The sequence below is a fragment of the Stegodyphus dumicola genome, chromosome 1, assembly GCF_044657685.1.
Source record: "Stegodyphus dumicola isolate Sdum_Otavi_A_Nest chromosome 1, ASM4465768v1".
NCBI classification, from domain to species: Eukaryota; Metazoa; Arthropoda; class Arachnida; order Araneae; family Eresidae; genus Stegodyphus; species Stegodyphus dumicola.
Genome location: NC_140768.1, coordinates 288,543,667 through 288,567,327, shown reverse-complemented (window position 1 = coordinate 288,567,327; position 23,661 = coordinate 288,543,667). Strand labels below are relative to the sequence as shown.

Genomic DNA, 23,661 nt, shown 5'->3' with positions numbered 1-23,661 from the left:
CAGCACGTTTGTACTGATTATCTATATTCATCTTCTATGGGTACTAAAATGTGTTCGATATTTACGAAAGTTGGTGATGAACTGAATAATATGTTAATCAAACGATGACAAGTTTCAGCAGGTTCAAAATTGTATTGTTTTAATAAATGTGTCATAGTGAATTCCAAGCATACTCTTAATGCGCACGAACTTATGGACTGCCCTGATATATATGTATACACACACATACATTCGTGCTTACATATATACATGCATACATGAACACATACATAAACACATACATCCATTCATACCTGCATACATACATACACTTCTGAATCCCGCCTTGATAACAGAACAGTACCCAACAATGCTTAGTAAAACTTAAAACTGTAGAACTTAGATATTATAGGTCTTGTCTATAGGTACAGGTGCAAGTACAGGTGGACGAGGAACCAGAATTTCACCATTGGTTGTACAGGTATAGTCTCAACTCCACCTTAATTTTGATGGAGAGCACTCCGGGGGGACGATCCATGGATTTTCCGAACCTCTTTTCCTGCCAACAACCACTCGAGAGGACTTACGAATCGGCAGTATTTCTAAGTAACCCATGCTGCGCAGACGGTATGCACTTACAAACATCCATGCCTTCTCCGAGATTCGAACTGGGCCCATAAAACACATTCAATTAGCAAGATGTTCCCAGGCTGTGGTATGGCAAGATATTATGATTCAGTTCACTAAAGTGATTCAAAGTCCGTATGGCATTCACGGCCGGTTCGGAAGCCATTTGGACGGTGTGTAAAGTAATTTATTCCTTATCATGTTAAAGATTATTTAAAAGGAAAACCCGCTTTGTTTTACTACGCATAGTTAGCCCTGGAAAATTTGGCAAATTTACATGAAATTTACCGAAGAAAAGAACACTCAAAAGAGGTTGTATAAAAATTACATTTTCACCGATGAAAAATGAAATTTTAAAATTCTAGATTTCTCATTATTTCTGAAATGGCATTAAATATTTTTCTCTAATTTAGCACTATATATTTTTATAAAACTACTTTTTCAGCTTTAACGCTAATTAAAACCAAATATCGTTCGAGAGGATATTTATTTTTGTATCTTTATTTTATATTTAACATCTGGGGGCGCGAAAAAAAATCTCAGTGATAAAAAGGGGTCGCAATTGAAAATAGTTTAAGAAGCCCTAATATAAGATGTGTACCATAGAATAGATAGGAAGATCACATTTGTCCTTGTCTGTTTTGATAACAGTAGCCGAATGATTATATTATATGATGAGAAAAGTCATCCTTCAAACTAGAAATTGAATGCAACTAATGTGTTTAAAATATTGTTGCGTGCGTACGGGTTCGTAATAGACTGGATGCACAAGTCGATAAAAAGTTAATAAATGTTATTATTATTCCAAGAGATAAAACAAATTGCCGAAACTTCCTCAGAGATATTCGTACAATATCGCAGTATTTTGAACTACTTAAACGTTATACAGAGCACAAAGAAAGCTAATCCGATCTCACCGCGAATTCGCTACAATCAATAATAACAAAGTAAACAACTACTAAATAACTGAACTGAGATTTTTTTTTTCGGCTTTTATAAGCTTTTTAATCCTTCATGAGAATATTCTGGTATTTTCTCGATTATTCTGGATAGCAAAAGAGTACAATTACGAGATATCTGTTTATTAAAATGCTAAATTTGCGTGCTCCTGTATTTTAATTTTTTCGGCGTAGCTTTCTCTTCAAATAAGTCTCGTGCTGCATTGCACGGGGATATAAAACAATTTTAGTTACAAATTCTACTAAAAATAGCTAAATAAATACAAAATCCGTAACAATATTGCTAGGAACATATAAATATATACTTTCACAATATTTTAATTAGGAAGAAAGCTGTTCATAATGCTTCTGGAAATAATTTGACAAATTCTGTACACCTGAATCTTAATAAAAGAAGGGAAGCCCTCATCCCAACATTTGTAGGAAATTCACCGATTTCATGAAAATCATGTTCAGAAAATTTGAAACATGATGTACTTGGATTTGTTTCAGAAAATGACTAACAAATTCCAGCTTCATTAAACTGATTAGTCCAGCTGGTCGTCGTAGAATTCGGAAAACGGGTTCTTTTGTTCATGGTCGGCTTTATCAAAAATGGAAGAAAATATGCCTATGTAGGATTTATAATTAACAAAAAAATCAACTTTGGTAATTTTTCTCCAGGAAAAAAATTCTAGAGGGTGATTTTCCCTGTCCGCCCCCCCCCCAAAATCTGAAAGGTTTCAGATTTTAAATTACGTCCAAAGGGGCTTTTTTTTAACATTTTGTGTGTTACATTTATTTATTAAATATCACGTTCTTCGCGCTTAAACCATAAAATTCAGTTCAACAGCAGTATCGCAAAATAGTTTTAAAATGAGCATAACTTTTGGCAACTTTAAATTCTAGTTGGATGACCTTATTTGGCTCTTTTTGTTTTACTTATCTTTTGTTTGGAGATTTTACTTCAGTTTTAAAAAATTAAATCTCTAATGCTTTGATTATATTAACCGAATTATTGATCATATTGCATTTTCATTAATACAGGGGACGGAATTCTACAGTTCGATAACAGTATCCGAATGGTAACTTTCACGGTGATCACATTAAGTAGCGCTTGCTGTATTATCTTATCATCATTTGTTTCTTTGTTTTCAGTTGTTACCGGCAAATTATGAAACGTCGGCATTCTATAGAATGCCTAGGCATTGTATGTAATGCGGGACAATTTTAAGCAAAGTATGAAATATGAGCATTATTAACATATGTGTAACGTTATTAATTACATACTTATGTGTAACGTTTTTGTATTTGGTTGAAAGTTCTTTTAAGATTCTGTCAAGTCGTCCGTGTCCAGCACTCAAATGAGTTTTCATGAACTACGGGAAATAACTCAGCGTCCGTGACGTAATAATGTATAGTACTGATGCTATCTTTAACAGGATAAATAGATGTAATTTTGTTTTCCACAAACATCACATCGTAACGATTCAGCAGCCAGTAGACCCGTGGTTCCTACTTAGTACTCATTTTGGCTTTTTACATCATTTATTAACTTCTGGTAAGAAGTTTGGTTGTTCGAAACGAATCGGAAATATATTTCATACTTTGCTGGTTTGTCATTCTATAGAATGCCTAGGAAATGGCTGAAATATTAATCGTTTCGTGCATTTCCGGCTAGCTTTAGGCATTATATACAATACTTAGGTATTCTGTAGAATGCCGAATTTCAAACTTCGCCGGTAGCATATCCATCAGATCCTTCCTGCGCAATTTCTCTCACGACCTGGCCTTATGTTAAAAGTTGAAATTTGTTGCGCTTCGTTGATGTGAAAGGTTTTTAAAAAATAGTGCATGCCTGGCTGCCAAGTGTGAAACATATTTTTTTACTATGTTTACTATGTGTGTCATCATGCTAAAAAACAGAGATACCCATTTCTTAAGATGCATAAGAAAGATATTATTATATAAGAGTTAAAAACAATTCATTTTTATTTTCAAACTTGTAAATATCTAATACTAAGTTCTAAAAACAACGATTTTGCAGATTAGAGGTTTAAATAAGCTGAACAAGATATACTTCATCTAAACATTATATTCTTTTGTCGTGTCGATTGGCAGTATTACCTATTTTCAAGACAGTCGAATTACCTTCCATGGCAGATTTTACAGACGCCATTTTCCTTGTATAGTTAAAATTGTTTATACTGTTAGCAAACGAATGTCATTCGTTAAGAAATAATAGTACATGACATTACGAAATTCTTTTCTTATTTATTGTTATGGTGTAAAATTTTAGAAAACTATCAGTTAGATGCATTGCATTCTACTATAAATAATATTGATTATTGTTTTATTATTGATATTTCTGTAAATGAACCTAGTGAACTAAGTAGCGACTTAACGCTGAGCTCGTATATTTATAACAGAGTCTAGAGGAAGAATTTCGATTGAGTAATGACTATGAGATAAGATTGTACAGAAATGTGACAAAAGCTAACAGAAATTTAAAGAATATGATTCTGTTTGAAGAACAAGATAACTAAAATAATTAATTTTAGGTTTGAGCAACCTTACATTTACCTTTTTTTTTTTAAATTTACATTTAGTAAAATCTTACATAAATAATTCATCTGGATTCCTGTCAATGGGAATTCCAGAAAGAATTTTATTTAATTTAAACACATGTGTTATTTTGCCAAAAATGTTTATTAAGCTACGCTCCTAGCCAAATTACTGCCTAAGAATTTTATTCCCTCATTGACGATGGCAGTCCGCTTTCATCTTAGTTCTTCGCTAATGATAATTGACTCTATTTTCATTAAAGAGATTTGATGAAACTTCTGTTTAAAATACTACTTGTAGAAATTAACCGAAACAGTGCCGTCTTTTGTTTTTTTAATTGCTAGAAGAGTTAACAGTCAAATTTTCATTTTTCACGATTTGAAAGTTACATTACGCTAAGTTATCACTTCATTCATTCCTAGGAATGCGGTTTGGCAAATGGCCAATTATGCGCCTCCGCAAATCGAAACTATCAGTGGTGTTGACAACTGCTAATTCCACTATTGTTATAATTCCACGTAGCAGAAGATTTTTGAAAGTTATCTTTCACATTATAACAGTATATTGCGCAATACAACAATACATTACAACTTTCCAACAATATATTTATCTAACTTTGATCCAGAGCCCAGTGGTCAAACAGAACGTTCTCTCTCACCAAGATTCCCTCATTTTATGTTTGCACACACTCATACCCTCACTTTGTTTCGCTCTGTGTTTAGCATTATCTTAATTTACATCAGCTGTACTATATTTAATTTTTGTGATATAAAAGAACTTCCCTCTACGATCAGAGCTAAAATTGGACCGGCTCCGGTGCTTCTTAGTTTTTGAAATAATTCTAGCCGAAGCCCTAAATAAGAAGCACTTCCTAAATGCTTAAATGCACTTCTTTATGTAACTGAATAACGATTTCAGTAGAAATTTTACCTCGAAAATTTTATTTTTAGCATTAAAATTACATTAAAAACGCTTATTAAATGTAATTTATCTCTTTACATTTAATTTTAATTAATTACTTTAATCTTTAATTATTGAAATACCTCAATAAATAGTAATTAATTATCTAATAATTATCAATTAAATTATAATTAATTAATTTGATAATAATTAACTATTTAATTTTAAAATTATTAATGAGTTTAATAGTAATTTTATTTATTTATTTATTATTGTTCCTCTTTGCTGGCGAGCTTCCATAGGGCTCCGGCACTTCTAATTTTAGAAATTAAGCCCTGGAAGTAATACTGGGTAGCTCTGGTTACTACAAACCTTAAATACAGCTAAGGCATGATAGTTAATGATAATTTTCAATATTTATATTGATGCTGATTTCAGTGCAGAAAAGGCTATATACCTTTTGCAGAGAAAAAGAAAAATTTTTGCTACTATGGATGAAAGACCATTTTTCTCTTCAAAACGACCCAAGCAATTTTTTAAAACTAATTTCGACGTACCGCTGAAATTGCATCATTTTTACAAGCCTTGCCAAAGATCCAAATATCGCAGTGTGGCAGCTAACATATGATAATGGAAATGTCAAAAGTCAGCGCTTTCATACTGGTAAATGCAGTCATAAAGAATAAGTCACACAGCTTCGAGGTGTACTATGTTTGCACATTCCGGTTAAACAACTAGAAAACTCTGGAAGACAAATGAAATTACGAAAAATAAGCTAAGGTGTGACAAACGTTTACTGAAAGAATATGAAAACTATTTCAAACATTAAGTACATTTATAACCCACATAAAAGAAAACGAATCGTCTAGAATAACATGCAGAATGTATTTAATGTAACATTATTTAGGCAATAATTTAAACCTAAACTTATGTCATTAAATTCAAACTGGTTTATATTATATATTCCGTTTTCTAAATTTACAAACATTTTTATAATACAATGATAATGAAGTTCCAGTCTGAATGTTTCTTACTAAAAGTTACTGAAAATTTCTATCATTTAATGATACTGCGAAATTCGTCAAGAAAACGTTCTTAGATAAATGCTGTTGCGAAAGTAATCTCTCTTTGACCTTGCCATATTTCAATTGTATCTCATTTCTCACGAAATATAGGTAGCGCTTTTTGCATTTCTAATGGCGAACGTATACTTCTGCGATCCACCTAGTTCTGCCAGTTCAGACAGGTATGATCTTCCAATCGCTTAGGAAGTAAACGATAAAACTAAACATATGAAAGCGTAGCGTCCATCCTGTTCAGTACCTACTATTTCGTGTTGATTGTTCCGAAGTGACCTATTACTCACCCTTCACTCATAACACGGTTGGTTTCCGAGATCCCTGCAACATGATTGGCTAGATTTCAAGGAGTGCAATAGCACACGTTTTGTTGAACTCTGTAGTGTGTACGAAAATGAAAGTTATGTACGTAAGCTCATGGTTTTTTAAATTCTGGACAATGCATGGTGTTCGATCAAATGATCTCTATGCTTTTATAAAATTATATTGGAGTAAACCAAAATTTCGGCATTCATAGTCTGTGTTTATGAATATTTGTAAACAAAGACCTTTGTTTCAAACTCTATAATATTATTTTATTCTGCTATTTTTATGTGCCCCTCTTTGTACTTCAGTGAAATGGTTAATTTTTCAAATTTACTTAAAATATTTTGAGAATTCAATCTATTCGAAGAATCGCAATTTCGTTTTTCGGTACGAATGTGTTATACACGTGGTTTGTAGGATTTGTTCAGGCTTCTGTACTTAATATTTTCTTTTGCTCCGATATATAAACATAAACGTGCTATATATTATTCTACTAATTATGATGGTTTCGTTAGAAAATGAACGTATGTGCTTATGCACAGCTTTTTTTTGTTTGTTTGCAGTCTATTGGTGATATTTTTTACAAGCAATAAATCAAAATATAAGAAAATTTTTAATTTGTATCACTGTTCTATAAAATCATAATAATAACTATACAGTATAATGCATTTTTACTAAAATTTTAGATTATGAAAAGTGGACCACATAGAAATTTTAAATTTAGTAAATTTTGTTTCTGTGTTATAAAAAAAATTCTGGTAAAATTGAGAAATTGAATATCTGAAAATTATCTATTTTCAATTGACTAATGCAGAAAGCATTTGGCAATAAAATCTGTGTCTGTATGTGTAAAATTAAAATTCTATTATTTATAGCCAGAAAAATATCAGCTTATGTAAGATTATTGCAGAAATAAACCTGTCTATTCCATTCAGTTTTCTTTGTATTATTTGGCAGTCTTAATTTTTTGGTTAGTACCATATGGAATTGCCCTTCAGGTTGTCCATTATAAGAATTTTTAGTTACTATTCATATTGTAATGTATATATGTGTTTCTGTGACTTTTTTTCCTTATTAGTGGCAATGAGGATGAGTTGAATTTAGAAGATTTACCTGCTGATGATGATGTGACAGTATCTTCTCCAAAATCACCTGGCTTTTCTCCCCATGCTTCTCTCTGCTCTCCCCACCGAAAGAAAAGGGAAAGAACATGGTCATCATCCAAATCAGTTGGTTGTCACGAGCCTGTTCTTAGGACAAGACAGCGAACCATATACACTGCTGGAAGACCACCTTGGTATGATACTCAGGGTCAGCTAGTAGAACCTTTTGTAATTGGTAAGAAGTTGTTATATGTTTCTTTAAAAAATTTATTGTATTTGTTTTAAATAATTTATTACTAATTACTTTAATTTTTTCGGTACTATTCGGTTTCGAGGGCCGTAAAAAAATTGCAGCGAAAATGTATGCTTTATTACTAATTACTTTAATTTTTTCTTATGCTGTAGCATAATTTTCTGTTACCAAGGCATTATAGTGAAGCCATCTAAAGTGGAATTCTTATGATTAAATTTTCACTTAATTGTGCATTGCACAAACATAAGTTGTTGAATATCACCCACAAGTGAATTATATATATAGATTATAGAGCATGGTAATCAGTATAATATGGGATTCTTTTTGTTAACTATCAATTCATATTGTAACTGTAAAAAAAAAAAAAAAAAAAAGAAAAAATAGATTCTTTCTGTAATAAAAAAAAATTCAGTAGGTGGAAAAAATCTCCTTAATTCCAAAGTTGTATGGCAAAAAAATAGCTTTTTGCATTTTCTTAAAAAAATTTATTCTAATATGATTGTTACACTTCATTTTGGCATTTTTATTTGGTGATCTCTAATGTTCAAAAAGAAGTTAAAATTCTTAGTGGAGACATATTTGTGTGTATAACATTTTTAACTATATTCTTTGTGTAAAATTTGAAAGCAAGTTTCAGTGGAATGTAATTATTGATCTCGTGATGCATAATAGAAGATGTGAGAAAATTTGGTATTATTGTTTAGAATAAAGGCAAATAACTTTTTTGTGAAAAATTCACTGACTGTGTCAACGAAGAAATGTTATTTTAATTTTGCATGCACATTGTTTTAATTATTACTTTTTTGACTGAAAACTTTGTTATTTGCAGTTGTTCAAATTCATATTATCTTATTATCATTATAACATTCTTGTATATTTAAATAAATAGTTTGTATTTTTGATAACCTGAGCTATTAAAAAAAATATGAATTTTACATTTAAAGGCATTTGTGGAGGTAGTGCATCGGGGAAAACTACTGTTGCCAGGAAAGTAATTGAAGCCTTAGATGTCCCTTGGGTAACTCTACTGAGCATGGATTCATTTTATAAAGTGAGTTTCTTTAATCGCATTGCAGACAAAAATTTCCTTTAATTTTTTTTTTTTTTTTTTTCATGTGCATCTGTTTGTCTTCTACACTGATAATGCTCAAATATTCACTTGGATGTTTGCCGTCTTCTCTGAGAAAGATATAAAAGGAAATATTATTCATGTAATTTTTCTCTTAATAAATGTTATGGAATAATTCATTATCTATTTAAATATAACACTTTTTTGGTTACTTTCGATTTTAGTGCAGTTCTTGGAGCTAAAAATGTGAAAGTTCAGTTTATTTTGTTTTTATTTAAATATCAAAGTTTTATGAAATTAATTGTAATGGCTTCTAAAATTCATATATTGCATAATTGCAAAACTGAAATTTTTACTTAAAAAAATGCATTGACAGGCATTTTTAAGATGAAAACTGGAAATTGATCGATAAACTTTTTATGCTATTTATAAGGTGACCAATTTTTTTACAATGAAAAGGACAAAAAGTTTTTAAATCCCAAATAAATGAAACATTTTATTAATTAAAACAAAAATACAATAATTATCTTTACATCTCTTTTAATTATTTAATTAAAGGGATATTTTGTCATTGAATGAATATTTTTTGTCAATGCATCATTTTCTAACAAAATACTAGAAATATAGGAGCAAGAAATATTCTTCATATTAAATTTTATGGTAAATGCTGCAGCTAAAGTATCAACATTCAATCTTGATTTCTCACTTGTCCAAAAATCATTACCAATTGAAAAAAACTCTTTCAACTGCTGCATTAGTTCCAGGGCAACGCAACGTAAATTCAACAAGAATAACTAAATTTTCATATGGAATGTGTTCATTTTTAAAATGGTTAAAATTTCCACCCATCTTTTATCAATTTCAATATGTTGATTTTTCCATTGTTGTAATTTATCAGTGTTTAAATACAAGTTCAATCTTCTAATTTCTTCAAACAGATGATTGTCATCAATTTTAATATCAGGCGTTACTTTCAATAAAAACTCAGGACGGTTTTCAAATATCTGCCCACTTTACTTGTCAAAAAACATCATTTAAAACTGTTATTTATTGTGATATTTGTTTCCAACCATTCTTTGACATATTGGAAACATATTTCATAAAAATTTTATGCTTCTTTGGTAAACTTTTCTCGTTATGCCTGGATTTGATCCCTCTAAGATTGACAATTTCCTTTTTTGTTGTTTAAAGAAATAAATTTATCTTCAAATTGTGATTTATATTGAAGGACAAAATCGTTCAAAATAAGGCAAATTTCTGTAGCTGAAATATGTTCACATTCAATATTTTGAATCGTTTTGTGAAAAACACATGCCTGATTGTGGACAAAATACATCAATACCTCCGATAATTCATTATTGAAAAAAAGATTCTAGAATTTTTGGACATTTGTCTAAACGTAAAAAATATGAATGGAGGGGTTCAAATAATTGTAAATCATGCTCTATAGCAGGTGTTAAAGCAAGCCATCTAACTTTTGAATATCCTGAAAGTTTCTTATATTCAACATTTGTGTCTTCAAAAAATTTTTTAAAGCAGTCACATGAGCTATAAAACAACCAAAATACAAATAAATTGTCGTTATTATCACTTCTACATCAATTGGCATGGCAGATGATGCTGTGTTTATTGCATTTGACATTTATTGAATTAACTATTGAATTTGCATTACAACCTATGCCTATTATTTTCTTTTGGAGTAAATCTTGTAATTTTACATAGACATTATTTACTCCTTTGTGTCTTCATTCAACAAAATTTGTGTTTGTATTATCCGCTGTTAGTGCAACAATTTTCAAATTATTATCATTTATTACTCTGTATAGGTGGTTCGCCAAAATTTCACCAGCAGTTTTGCCGTCAATGGACTCTAAATTAAAAATTTTTATGTGAATGCCCTTGTTAACATTATAATATCTTGCTAATATTGGATACAATTTTGTTTCATTATGATTTGATGCATCAGATAAAACTGCTACAAATGCTGCATATTTCAAGTCTTCTGCAAGTATATTATCACAGTAATTTTTGAAAATTGATTTAATAATAGCCTCACATTTTGTTCTGGCATATGAAAATTTAGGATTGTGACAGTTTTTCAATGATGTCGTTGTACAATCCATACTACGAAAAGTTCGATTATGAATTATTGTATGAAATGAAAATGTTCCCTCCATTATAGCTGTTTTTCCTCTTTGGAGTAATTAGCAGTTTAAAAAAAAATTGTTACTTTACTACTGGAAGCTGATGCATCTAATGATTGCTTATGTTTGTTGGTGTTTAAATGCTTAGTTATGGCTGCTTTGCCTTTAGCTGCAATATGAAATTTTCCTCTGCAAATATTGCAGAAAACAATATTGTCTTTCTTTGGCACGAGAAATGGAAATTCCTCCTTCAACTGATCGTTGAAATGGCACTTCCTCTTCTTTGATTTTTCCATCCTTTAAATAGAATAAAAAATAAAATATGGAGCTACATGAACAATGTAAGCACATTATAAATAAATAAAACTAAATCTTTAATAACAAAAACTATAAAAATTTACTAAATCTATGTTTTAAATTTTAAATTATTTTATACTTGTGTTGAAAACAAAGTTGTATAATAAAATTATATTAATGAACAAATAAAATGTGAATTCTACTTAGCAAGGCACTTATCTGAGTATAATAATTATACAGTGAAAGGAAGAAATTCGTATTTGCGTCAGATGTAAACACAAACTATAATATTATAGACACATTGAAATAAACAAAGTAAAGTGCGCAAAAGTGTGAGGGTGTGAGACAAGTGTAACTGCATGAAGTTTAGATATGCCCAGAATGGGCTGTGTATATATTTTATAATCATGTTTTTTCAAACTGCACCATGACGAGTAATGCATAACATTTTGACACCACATCTTTAAATAATACAGAGATAAACAGATTAGTTGTAAAATATTAAAAAAGGATGACACTTCTTGAGGAAGGACAGGTCCAAAGGAGGACTGTAAGGAGGAAGATTGGCGACCTTACTATTTAGCATATTTTAAAACTTGAAATTATGTAAAATGAAAATCATATATTTTTCCCCATCCTATTCACATAGTTATGTGACATAGATTTACATGACTACACTTTAATTATGTTTCATTTAAGAATGAAATTTGCCAAATTTTTCCCAAGTTTAAATAATAATAGATATGGTTGTTGTGTGTTTTTGGTTTTTATTGGAAACTTGTGTACTTTTGAAGGCTTATTAATGGCAAATTTCAATGTTGATATATCGGGAAGGCTATGCGTGTTTTGGGTTTTCTACTGTATTTAGTTTTTCCTTTTTTTGTATTATGGTATTTTAATCATTTACCCAGATTTCCCAATTGTAATTTATAAAATTATTGTTTTACCTTTTTAGCAAAAGGTCTGTTGTTATATCTTTTCAATTAAAAAATATATTGCATAGCAAAGAAACAGATTTTAAAAAATAGTATATGCCCACCCTTAGTTATTTATTTTTTGCTAGGTTTTTGATATGTATTAATAAATTAACATAATTTGTACATAATTTGTAGTTACATAATTTGTAGCATATCTAATTCCTAATTTTTGTAAAAATGTGTACAGTTTATGTAATTAATGTGAAAATTTTCTGTGCTCTACGTGCTTGGCTTACAGAATTTTTTCTGTACCACCTAGCAACCAAGTTTGCTATAATTTATGCATCTCAATTGTAAAAGTATTTTTCATGTTTATAACTATGTAGTTATCTAATAATTTTTTTTTTTTAGGTTCTTGATGAAAATGATCACAAGTTAGCAAAGCAAAATGATTATAATTTTGATCACCCTGATGCCTTTGACTTTGACCTTTTAATTGAAACTCTAAGAAAACTGAAAGAAGGAAAAAGTGTTGATGTACCAATTTATAATTTTGTTTCACATTCCAGGGAAAAGAGAATGGTAAAATGAATTTTAGAATTTCAATTTTTTATGTGTGCTTATTTTACTGTCTCCAGTTTTCCTAGATTTTATTATGTGTATAAGTTTATTGTATATATTACGATTTTATTATGTATATACACAAAGAAATGTGAAAATGGTGAAAATTGTAAAAAAATATATATGTAATAATAATAACTGTAATTATCTTGTTGACTGGGTGATAGCTGTAATGGATTTGGGGCATGTGTAGTTTGAATGATGCATAATGAAGGAGAAACTTGTACACAAATGTGGCCAAATTGAACATAATATTTATTACTGGACAACGAACTAATTATCAAAACTTATTCTTCTTCATGCATCATGGGAACAAGACACACCCCAGAATTTTATATAGCATATCACATTTTAAAGAGCCACATAGTTAGCAGCAAGACAAAGCAGAGAGAACAGCAAACCAGGAAGAAGAGTGGAAACCAAAGAGAGAGAGATTGTGCAGCAAAGATCTTTTATACTAGATTACATTCCTGATCATGTAGCAGATTAGTAGCTATTTGCTGGGTTAAGATTCCATCAATAAGTGCACAATGGAGATTAGATGACGGATCTTTTTTAGAATTGCAAGGAATTAAAGATTATGTTAGAAAAGTTATTGCTTTGTTATTTTCAGAATGAAGAGGGGAGTTAAAAGGCTATTGTTAATTTGTTGTTAGAAAGTTAGATATTTTTATATACAGTACAAAGTCTTTAAATCCTTTTTCGAGTTCTTTTTTTCAAAAATAACATACTGGTTGGTTTCTTGTTTTGGTTCTACTCCTAAAATACCCAGTGTAGTAAAACTCATATGAATACTTTTTTCAAAATGTAGCGCTCAAAATTCAAAATTTTAGCTGTACTATGTTAACTAAATTTATGTCTGATGTTACTTTTGTAATTAAATTTTCTTTGTGTTTGCAGAATGCATAATTTTGTTTTAACCAACCAGATTCAAGTAGTTTATGTGATTTATTTTAATTAATCTTAATTTTTAATTATAATCTATAAAAAAGGTATTTTTTAAACATATTTCCATAAAAATTAAAAGCTTTTTATTCAGATTTTTCAGAGGTTATATGTGTTTCATACTAGTTAAGCATTAAAAATGTTTAGAGAGAAATTCAAATTTTATGTAAGTTTAAGAATGATAGTAACATTCAATCTGGGATCCATACACTGTGTTGTACTATTTAGTTTTATAATAACAACATTTGTTCAACTTCTTTTATGAATGAAATTTAAAAGATGACTTCCCTAGTGTAATATATTAAATGTATTAATTTCAAAATAAAGGTTAATAACATTTAAACAAATTTTAATGTTGTTTTAAATCATAATAAGTAATTAAATCTGAAAGAAATGCTTATTTACAAACTCAATAAGTAAACTCAGAAAATTAAAAGAAATAGAAAGGCTGTTTTCCAGTTTGCACAAAATTAATGATGATTTATACCATGAAAGTACATGTTTTCCCAAACTTCCATATTTTACTAACACCACATTTTTTAAGCTCTTAAACTTAAGGATGTAATTTATTTAATGTACCTTTCCCCCAGTTTTGTCAAACATTTAAGTTATTATTTCTATTTGAAATTATCTAATGTCAAATAAAAAGTACTTCAAGTTACATTTGAAAATTTTCTCTTTATTTGGGTGTGGTGAAAATTTTTGTTTAGGTGGTATTGTTGGTACCATGGACACCGTAAATAAAATTATGTTTTTTTTGTAAATTATTTAGACTAATATGACAGGTATTGTAACATCTGTTTGTCTAAAAGAAAAAATGCCTCCTGGAAGACTTTCTATGCAAAACTAGCTTGTATTCATGTTATATATATACAAAACCACAAAAACACCCAAGAAATAGTTTATCTTCGCCAGGCTCGAATATCAGTGTGCAATCCAGCTCAAATATCAATGTGCAACAAACTTATGCATGTGACACAGGAAGGACTACTTTTTGTTAAATCAAATATGAAATAACTTATTCACAGGAATTATTACTAGTTTTATTTTAAAATAAAATGTGTAAAATTCTATTTATATTTTCACTGAAAATAATAATGACAAAGAATCAGTTTCCAAGAACATAAAATAATCATTAAATAAACTGTTATGTCCTTTCTGGAGTCTATGTGAAATGATTTTCTTTTGCTGTTCTAAAGGTTTTTTGTAAGAGTTTTAAAGAAAAAATATTTTGCCATGTTTAAATCAGCACTTGCTTATTTAGAATTTATTTTTATAGTATATGGAAGGCTTCTTTAAATGCAATTCACTATCATTTGAATATTATTAAGTTTTCTGCCCTCCTTTTTTATTATTAAATATTTAGTTTCTCAATCTTAATTTTAATTATTTTTTTCTGTCAGATTTTGTCAAATTTACAAAAAGAAAAAAAAAAAAAAAAAAAAAAAAAAAATGTTAGATTGGCAAATAAGGTATAGTTACAAGAAAATTATAATTCTGTGGTCTTTCTACTTTTTATATATCAATATCCATATTATCATATCTGCAAGTAAAAATGAAGCAAGCAGATGTAAAAATGTGTATATGTGTATGGTCCTTCACTACTTTAACATGAACGTGAACATGTATTCAACTGAAGGTTTAAAATATACCTATTTATTAACATGTCAACTTGATTGCTGTGCACATAAAAAACTAATAAAATAACAGAAATTAACTCTTGGTTTGCAGGAAATGCTGAATAAATATTAAAATCTATGTAATACAATAAGTAAACTATGCAATAAAATTAACATGTGATAAGTAAATCTTGACGGGGAGGTCTAAATAATTGTGAAGCAAATGTGACTTGCCAGTACTAAAGCCAGTCAATCAGTTCAGGTAGCAGAAAGGAATAAATAGAGAATCCAGTCTCTGCATTTATATTGCATTAATTAATCCAGAACTCTGCTCTTATGTTACATTAATTAATTTGCATTTTGTCAAAGTTCAGGAAAGCAGAAGTGCAGGCAAACTAATAAGATAACTAGATCATTAAACTTTTATATTTAAATAACAGGATAATGATATTTCGTTATGAAAATAATGTATAAACTATTATTTAAATATGTACAGGAAGATAATATTGTCTATTTTTGTAGGCTGTTATTGATATATTTAAAGGAAAATAATAATAAAAAAACCCACTTTTATTGTAATATGCATGAAGTTTGAAATTAAATATTTTTATAGTATTTAACAATAATGCTTTCCTTTGTTCCACAGAAAACTATGTATGGAGCTAATGTAATTATATTTGAAGGTATACTCATTTTTGCACACAAGCAACTTATAGAGGTATGTTAATTTTTTTGTTATTATTTTTAATTGCTTTTCATAGGGCTTTGACACTGTAAAAAGGATTGGATTTTCAAATTTTAGCAACATCAGACAGAAACATTTAGAATCATAATTTCAGTGTACTAACTTTTTGGGGATGCTATATGGCCATTATGTTGGCCTTGGTATTCTTTGTTTGAAAGGATGGGGATGTTCTCTCTAGTGATCATGTCTTTTTTTCCCATTCTCCAAGCTGAAAAGGTGGGGTGAACTGTCAAGTTTGATGTCCCTGGAGTCTTAACTACTTATCACTTTCAAAGGTCTTTGTGTTAAGGATCCGGTTTTTCCTAAAGTTCCCTTTTCGTTTTTGCATCTTCAGAATAGGAAGATTATCTTGTAAATTCTTTCCATTCATTCGAGAACATTGACACCGCACAAATTTCTCCTTCCGATTTGAAAGCTTTTTGCTACAAAATATTTGAGATAAGAAATATACGAACAATGTATACAAGTCAAATTTGAACTAAACACTGCATACTTTAAATTGTCTGGTTTCGCTTTTAAGCATTATATTTTCACATAAATTTTTAATATTTTTTAGACTTACAATTTTTGCTTTTCTGCAATGTAAATTTTAACATTTGCATTAAGTTTTTAATCATTTATGCAGCGATGATTTTTTATATTTTTTTAACTATCCCTTCCAGCGAAAATTTTAAAGAATTTAGATAATTTCAGTAAAATATATAGTAAAACAAATTAAACACTGCAAGGAAATAAGACATAAAATAACATTTTTGTTTACTGCAGCATTTGCATGATGTTTCGTTGTTTACGAAGCCATGAATATTTGTAAATTTAATAAAATATGTTCATGATACCTATGACAAATTTTAGATGCATTAAAACATTAGATGGAGTCTTGATAAATTTAAAAAAAAAATCCTTAAAATAACAGATATAGAGGAATTTTATAACACAATTTCGAAATATAATAGAATTAATTTTGGCTATTACTTTATAAAGACACTTAATTTGGCAAGATAAATTAAAATTATTACTTAAAAATCTCTCAAAATTTTTTTGAAGAAAGGTATGTGCTATAATGCGGAAAAATGGCATTATATATATATTTATTTATTTATTCCCTTCTATGTATCACTGAGTTGTCTGATTTGGGATCAATTACACCTTTAAATTTTCTCTTCATAAGGGAAACCATCTAAACAGTTTCTAAATGGTGATTCTCAACTAGTGTTATGCAAAGAAACAAAGAATTTTTAACTATTGAATTAAAAAATGAAATACCCAATATCATCATTAAGTGTTTTCTGCAGCACGCATAAATATACCTGATCTGAGCTTTGTTCAAGGTCAATAGCCACTCAAAGACTTCAGCAAAATAATCTGTTTTTATTTTCACAAATATTCTTTAAAACATAATAAAATTTGTCATAAGTTATGTTTTTAAAACGAGTAATAGAAATGGATGTTGCATTTAATAGGAAATAAAAATAAGTTCCTATAAAAAAGCAGTAGTATCTCATAAATTTTTTTAGAGTTTATTGATTTATTAGCATGTTTACACATTACGTTTCTGGTCTCATATTGCTCTTTTCAATTAAAATAATTTTTTAACTTTGATTTGCTATCTCTAATGACAGGTATTTTGCCTTCTTATTGCTTTGCATTCCTGACTTCTCTACGCGATCTGATAAAATCGTCGTTTGTTTTGGAAGAACTTTTAATGTATTGTGCATCTAAATATTTGCGAAAAACTAATAAAGCAAACCTAGATTTTTCAAAATTGAAAAATAGCTAGGAGTGATTAAGTGAAGTGATGATTTTCCCTGGTGATGGATCCAGGACAATCTACTACCACTAAGGATATTGAAAAGGGGGAAAAAAATTGTATAGAAAGTATAATGAAAGTTATTTATCATTTGAGTTTACTTGGAATGGAGATGAAATGGACCCTCAATGGCAGTGAGTCGTTTGCGGTGAATTATTATCCAATTAAAGTATGCAACCATTGTTTCTCAAAAGACATCTTGAATTTAAGCATGTGAGGTTAAAAGGATAAAGCTGAAAAATATTTTAAGAGGAAATTATCTGAATTCAAAAGTAGTAAATACGTAATGAAAGTTTTTATTACATCAAGTGAAAAAGCTTTGGAAGCTAGTTACCTAGTAAGTCTAAGAATTGCCAATACTGGGCAGGTTCATACTATTGAAGAAAATCTAATATTACCAGCAACTGAAGATATTGTTTTAACATTATTCAATGAAAAAGCAACTAATGAATTTAATGATATTCTGTTAGCTAATGATACAGTAAGTCGACAAATTCATGAAATGGCAAATCTCATAAGTGACATGTATTCAAAAAATAAAGCACAGTGAGTATTTTGCATCGCAGTTGGCTGAAAGTACTGATATAACGAACTTTGTTCAATTATTAGTTTACATGTTTCGAAGAAGGTAAATGAAGTTAAGCTGAAGATTTAAGTAGAAGAAGGCTAAGAAGTTAAATGAAGTTATTTAAAGCTGAATTTAAAATTGAAAACAACAAAAGAAAAAAAAAACACAATTTCATAGTAAAAATTGTTGGAATTTGGAATGCAACAAAAAGAATGCATAGAGAATGGCGACACCTTCACTGAAACAGAAGTATTTATGGCATGGTTGCAAAAGTTCAGAGCTTTCTGAAAATTTAGTGTCATCTTTTATGGTGCTAATATGTAAATACCCTTATATTGTAGTTAAGTTAAGTAAACCTATTTTTTCTATAGATGCCTAAATTCCTTCAAAAAGCCCTTCATGAAAGCATTTCTTCTTTTAAGCAGTGCTACCATAAATAAGTATTCCAGTCTTTTTTTGTATAGGCTTTCTTAATATATATATGAATGTAACAATATGATTTTTGCTTTTTATACTGTAAATTACTTCTTATGTGATTTCTGCAATGGAAAATAACTTGATGTGTTAAATTTTGTCTGTTTTATAAGGAGATTCGGAGGGAAATGCAGCAATGTAAATAAGATGACTTGCCTCTCACTGTCAATATGTACATGTACCATTTGAACTTGAAACCATTTGAACACATACCATTTGAACTTGAAAAACTTTTAATTACATCAAAAGTTCGTTTTCCGTTATATCTTCAGGCACATCCATTGATTTATGTTTCATGTTCACCATCACTGTTACTCTGATCCATAAATAAATAATTATCACCCGTTCCATTTTCACCAGCACCATACAGCCTTGCTGTAGCAGGACTTCAATGTTTTTCACAAACTAAATGACTTTGCATTTGAAATCAGTACTGTGTTGTTTTGTTTGTCAGGAGCCATATTCTAAAAGAAATGCTAGTTAAATTGTTTTTAACTAAAACCTTCAATGTTCACTTCAAAATCATGGCTTCAAATGACCACTGTTGGAGAAAACATCCGAATCATAATCTTTCGTGTTGGAAGTGCATGCTTAATCCAAATTAATCCTTTTCTTCTCAAAATTCTACAATATAGGTATATTTACTCCTTTCAGCATTTAACCCATATACCTATTGTTCCCCTTATCGTTTGTCATTTTGGTACGCCATTGTTCGAAAGGGTAGGACAAATCTTCGAATAAGTGACCTCAAAAGATAAAGGCATTGCACATATATCTTTGAGGTTTCTTCTTAAAGAACTGGGTGAGTGTTATATGGCTGATATACCTAAAAATTAAAAAATATAGCTCGAAATTATGGATGCACATTATACACCAGTGCACGTTATATGCTGGAAAATACAGTTACTGTATATTTTTTTATTTGCCTTTTACGTATTTTAAACTAATGTATAATATATATGTATTTATTGCGTGTATGTAAAGTCTAAATGTGTGCATATCTTTGAAATGTCTCTGAAATAATCAAAAGTAAAAATTTTGATTTACATTTGTTTTTCTATGTAATACTTATTTTGTTTTAGAATTTAATTAATTGGGGAAAAACATTATCTTTGTTTCCTTTATGACATACATTATATTAAATTTTCCATACACATTTTAAGAAAAGCAAATAATTTCTTTTAACTATTTCTTTCTAATTATCTTTAGATGATGGATATGAAAGTGTACATAGAGACGGATTCTGATATACGGTTAGCCAGAAGATTAAGACGGGATATTATGGACAGAGGACGGGATTTAGAAGGAGTTTTAAAACAGTATGAAAAATTTGTAAAGCCAGCTTTTGACTATTATATTGCTCCAACAGTGGTACATGCTGATCTTATTGTTCCTAGAGGTTTGTGTTTATTTTATTTTGCACTGTAAAAATGTAACTTATAAAATTTTAGCTTTTGGTGTCTTTGATTTTATGTAATCTCACAAGCAATTATTCAGATGTATTTTTATTTCATCTAATATACAGCGGATGGACAAAAATATGGAAACACCTTGTGAAATGCACGTTTGAAAAGAAAGATTGATTTTAATGAAATATGTAGGTGTCGCTGGCGTTTTTGGACTACTGACGCCACCTATACAACTTCGTAAATGTGCTAAACAGTTCAGTTGTTGTCGGCGTACTGTTATGTGAGGTTGTCATTGCATTATGTCAGAGTTAACAGACTTCGAACGTGGGCAAATTGTTGGAGCACGTATGGTAGGTGCTTCCGTAAGAAGGTAGCCGAGGTGTTTAGTGTTTCAAGAGGTACTGTATCGAAGATTTATTCTGCATATTTGAAAAGCGGAAAAACATCATCTGCTAAATCACAGTGCGGACGAAAGTGTGTCCTGAGTGATCGTGACAGACGATCATTAAGGGCAATTGTGACGAAAAATAAGAAGACCACAGCTGCAAAAGTTACTGCTGAAATGAATGTTGTGTTACCGAACCCTTTGAGTACCAAAACAATTAGAAGGGAGCTTCATAAACAGGGACTTGCTGGCCGTGCTGCAATTGAGAAGCCACTCATCAGTGATGCTAATGCCCATAACAGGAAAAGGTGGTGTTTAAGTCATAAAGCCTGCTGGACTATAGAGCAGTGGAAGCGAGTAATATGGTCTGACGAGTCTTCTTTCACATTGTTTCTCACTTCTGGCCGAGTTTACGTCTGGAGAACGCCATCTCAAGCCTATAATACAGACTGCTTGTTGCCAAGAGTGAAACATGGCGGGGGTTCTGTTATGGTTTGGGCAGCCATATCTGGGTTCTCTGCTAGCCCCATGATAACTGTGTCAGGGCACATGACTGCCAAGACTTATGTGAACATTTAGGCCGATCAAGTTCATCCCATGGTACAAACTTTGTTCCCCGATGGTGGTGGTGTCTTCCAAGACGACAAAGCCCCTGTTCACACAGCTCACATTGTCCAGGACTGGTTTTCTGAGCACGAGGATGAGTGTTCCATACCTGCCAACTTTTACGAATTTTTACGAAAATGCGTTTGTCTTTACGATTTTACGATCGTAATCCATTTTTTACGATTTTTTTCCTTTTTCAAGTGTTTTTAGTGATTTTTGTCGAAATTTTAGAATTTTTCGCCAATTCAGCGATTTTTGTCAATTGTGTCATGTTTTACCGACTATTTCGAATCCAGTAACCTGCGGTTTCTCCCAACTCACCGCTTAACCAGCCAATCCAATGCGCTGAACTTGTTTCTCCCACTCTTTTCTTTGTGGGCACCAGGTTATTTTTTCGCGTTCGCTTCAGCAGCAAGGGAATTACTCAGCGAGCGTGGATTGTCACATTCTCGTAATTTCACACAGTAATGCTGAGTGCGAGAGAGTTGTTGTGAAGAAAAACAAAACTACGTTTCGTTCTTCAATTTCACCAAAAACTCTAGAGGTTTAATCCTAGTATCCGGTGCACACGGGATTTGGCTACTTTTGGTGACTTTATGATGAGCAGTAAAAACGGGACATATACGGTGAGTAGTTAACGGGTCATTCAAAGAAAATATACAGTTAAACATAGTATATAGTATGTATATAGTATATATACTATGTGTGTATAATATATATATAGACGTTCTTTGGATCATTTTTGGTGTTGGCGATAATTTTCAAAGTCGCGCCAAGGCTGTACCGCATACTAGGATTTTACCACTCTAGAAAACATTTTAATTGCTAAATGTTATGAGGAAACTAATTGTTATGACAGGAAATTTTCCAAAGAATTTTTGGCTAAAGCCAAAAAATGCACTCTAAATTCATTGCAATAATTTTTTTGTGTAACATTAAGTTCTTGTTTTGTTTTTTAATAATTTTTTTAGTTACTACTTAATTGAGATTTACTAATGTAAGTATACAATTTTCTTTTTTTCTATTTGTATAAATTGTTATTTTTTTAATATCAAAGCATGATATTAATTCTTCGTGTTCTTCTGAATTTGGGGGAGAAATCTTCTGAATTTTTATCTTTAGAGGTTGGCAGGTATATGGTGTTCCCATTTCCCCTTGCGACCAGTCACCAGACCTGAATATTATCGAACCTTTGTGGTCTACATTGGAACGGAAAGTGCGTTCTCGTTATCCACCGCCAACATCGTTATCTGAACTTGCCACCGTTTTGTAGGAAGAATGGTATAATATTCCCTTGGCAAACATACAGGAACTGTATTTATCCATTCCGAGAAGACTGCAAGCTGTTTTGGATGCCAACGGGTTTCCTACACCATATTAAGCAAAGAAACATGTTTTTTTAAAGGTGTTTCCATATTTTTGTCCAACCCCTGAACTTTCTTTGATAGTTATCTATATTTCACATTTTTCTTCTGAAAAGCAAAATAATAGATGAATGGGTAAAACTGCAACTAAGCTTTAGCCTTAGGATCATATGCACAGAGTGAAACAGGTTGTTGTACTATAAGCATGTTACATACATACACATTTTCATACATACATGTTTTGTTTTTTAACTATTTATCCTGAAAATTATTCAGTAAGCCAACTTACAAATAGATTTTTGTAGCATTTGTTCTGGTGAAAAAATTCCAATGATAGTTCTAAAAAAAAATTCAAAGCAATTGGACCCTTTATGATTTTGTAGTGAAGTCATATGGAAATTTTATAGCAACAGCTTCCTTGCAGACAAGTTCCATGAGATCATACTTTAAAGCTGAATTTAAAATTAAAAACAACAAAAGGAGAAAAAAAACACAATTTTGTAGTAAAAATTGTTGGAATTTGGAATGCAACAAAAAGAATGCATAGAGAATGGCGACACCTTCACTGAAACAGAAGAAGTATTTATGGCATGGTTGCAAAAGTTCAGAGCTTTCTGAAAATTTAGTGTCATCTTCTATGGTGCTAATATGTAAATACCCTTATATTGTAGTTAAGTAAACCTATTTTTTCTATAGATGCCTAAATTCCTTCAAAAAGCCCTTCATGAAAGCATTTCTTCTTTTAAGCAGTGCTGCCATAAATAAGTATTCCAGTCTTTTTTTGTATAGGCTTTCTTAATATATATATGAATGTAACAATATGATTTTTGCTTTTTATCCTGTATCTTTTTTATACTGTATCTTTTTTTATCTTTTTTATACTGTATGCTTTTTATACTTTTATTTAGTATCACACAATGTATCTTGAGTTTTGTATATCT

General features: G+C 30.2%; 1 protein-coding gene across 3 annotated transcripts in view; it reads left to right on the top strand.

The window, feature by feature from the left end:
* l(2)k01209 (uridine-cytidine kinase-like lethal (2) k01209) overlaps positions 1–23,661 on the top strand; it is a 73,947-nt gene that overhangs the window by 13,160 nt on the left and 37,126 nt on the right. The window contains exons 1-6 of one of the 3 annotated variants that reach the window (XM_085808360.1): positions 6,101–6,255; positions 7,473–7,732; positions 8,695–8,801; positions 12,589–12,759; positions 16,009–16,080; positions 20,166–20,355. In XM_085808360.1, the coding sequence (XP_085664486.1) occupies positions 6,206–6,255; positions 7,473–7,732; positions 8,695–8,801; positions 12,589–12,759; positions 16,009–16,080; positions 20,166–20,355 (850 nt within the window). In that variant the 5' untranslated portion in view covers positions 6,101–6,205. The other 2 variants (XM_085808372.1, XM_085808363.1) reach the window with 2 other exon arrangements.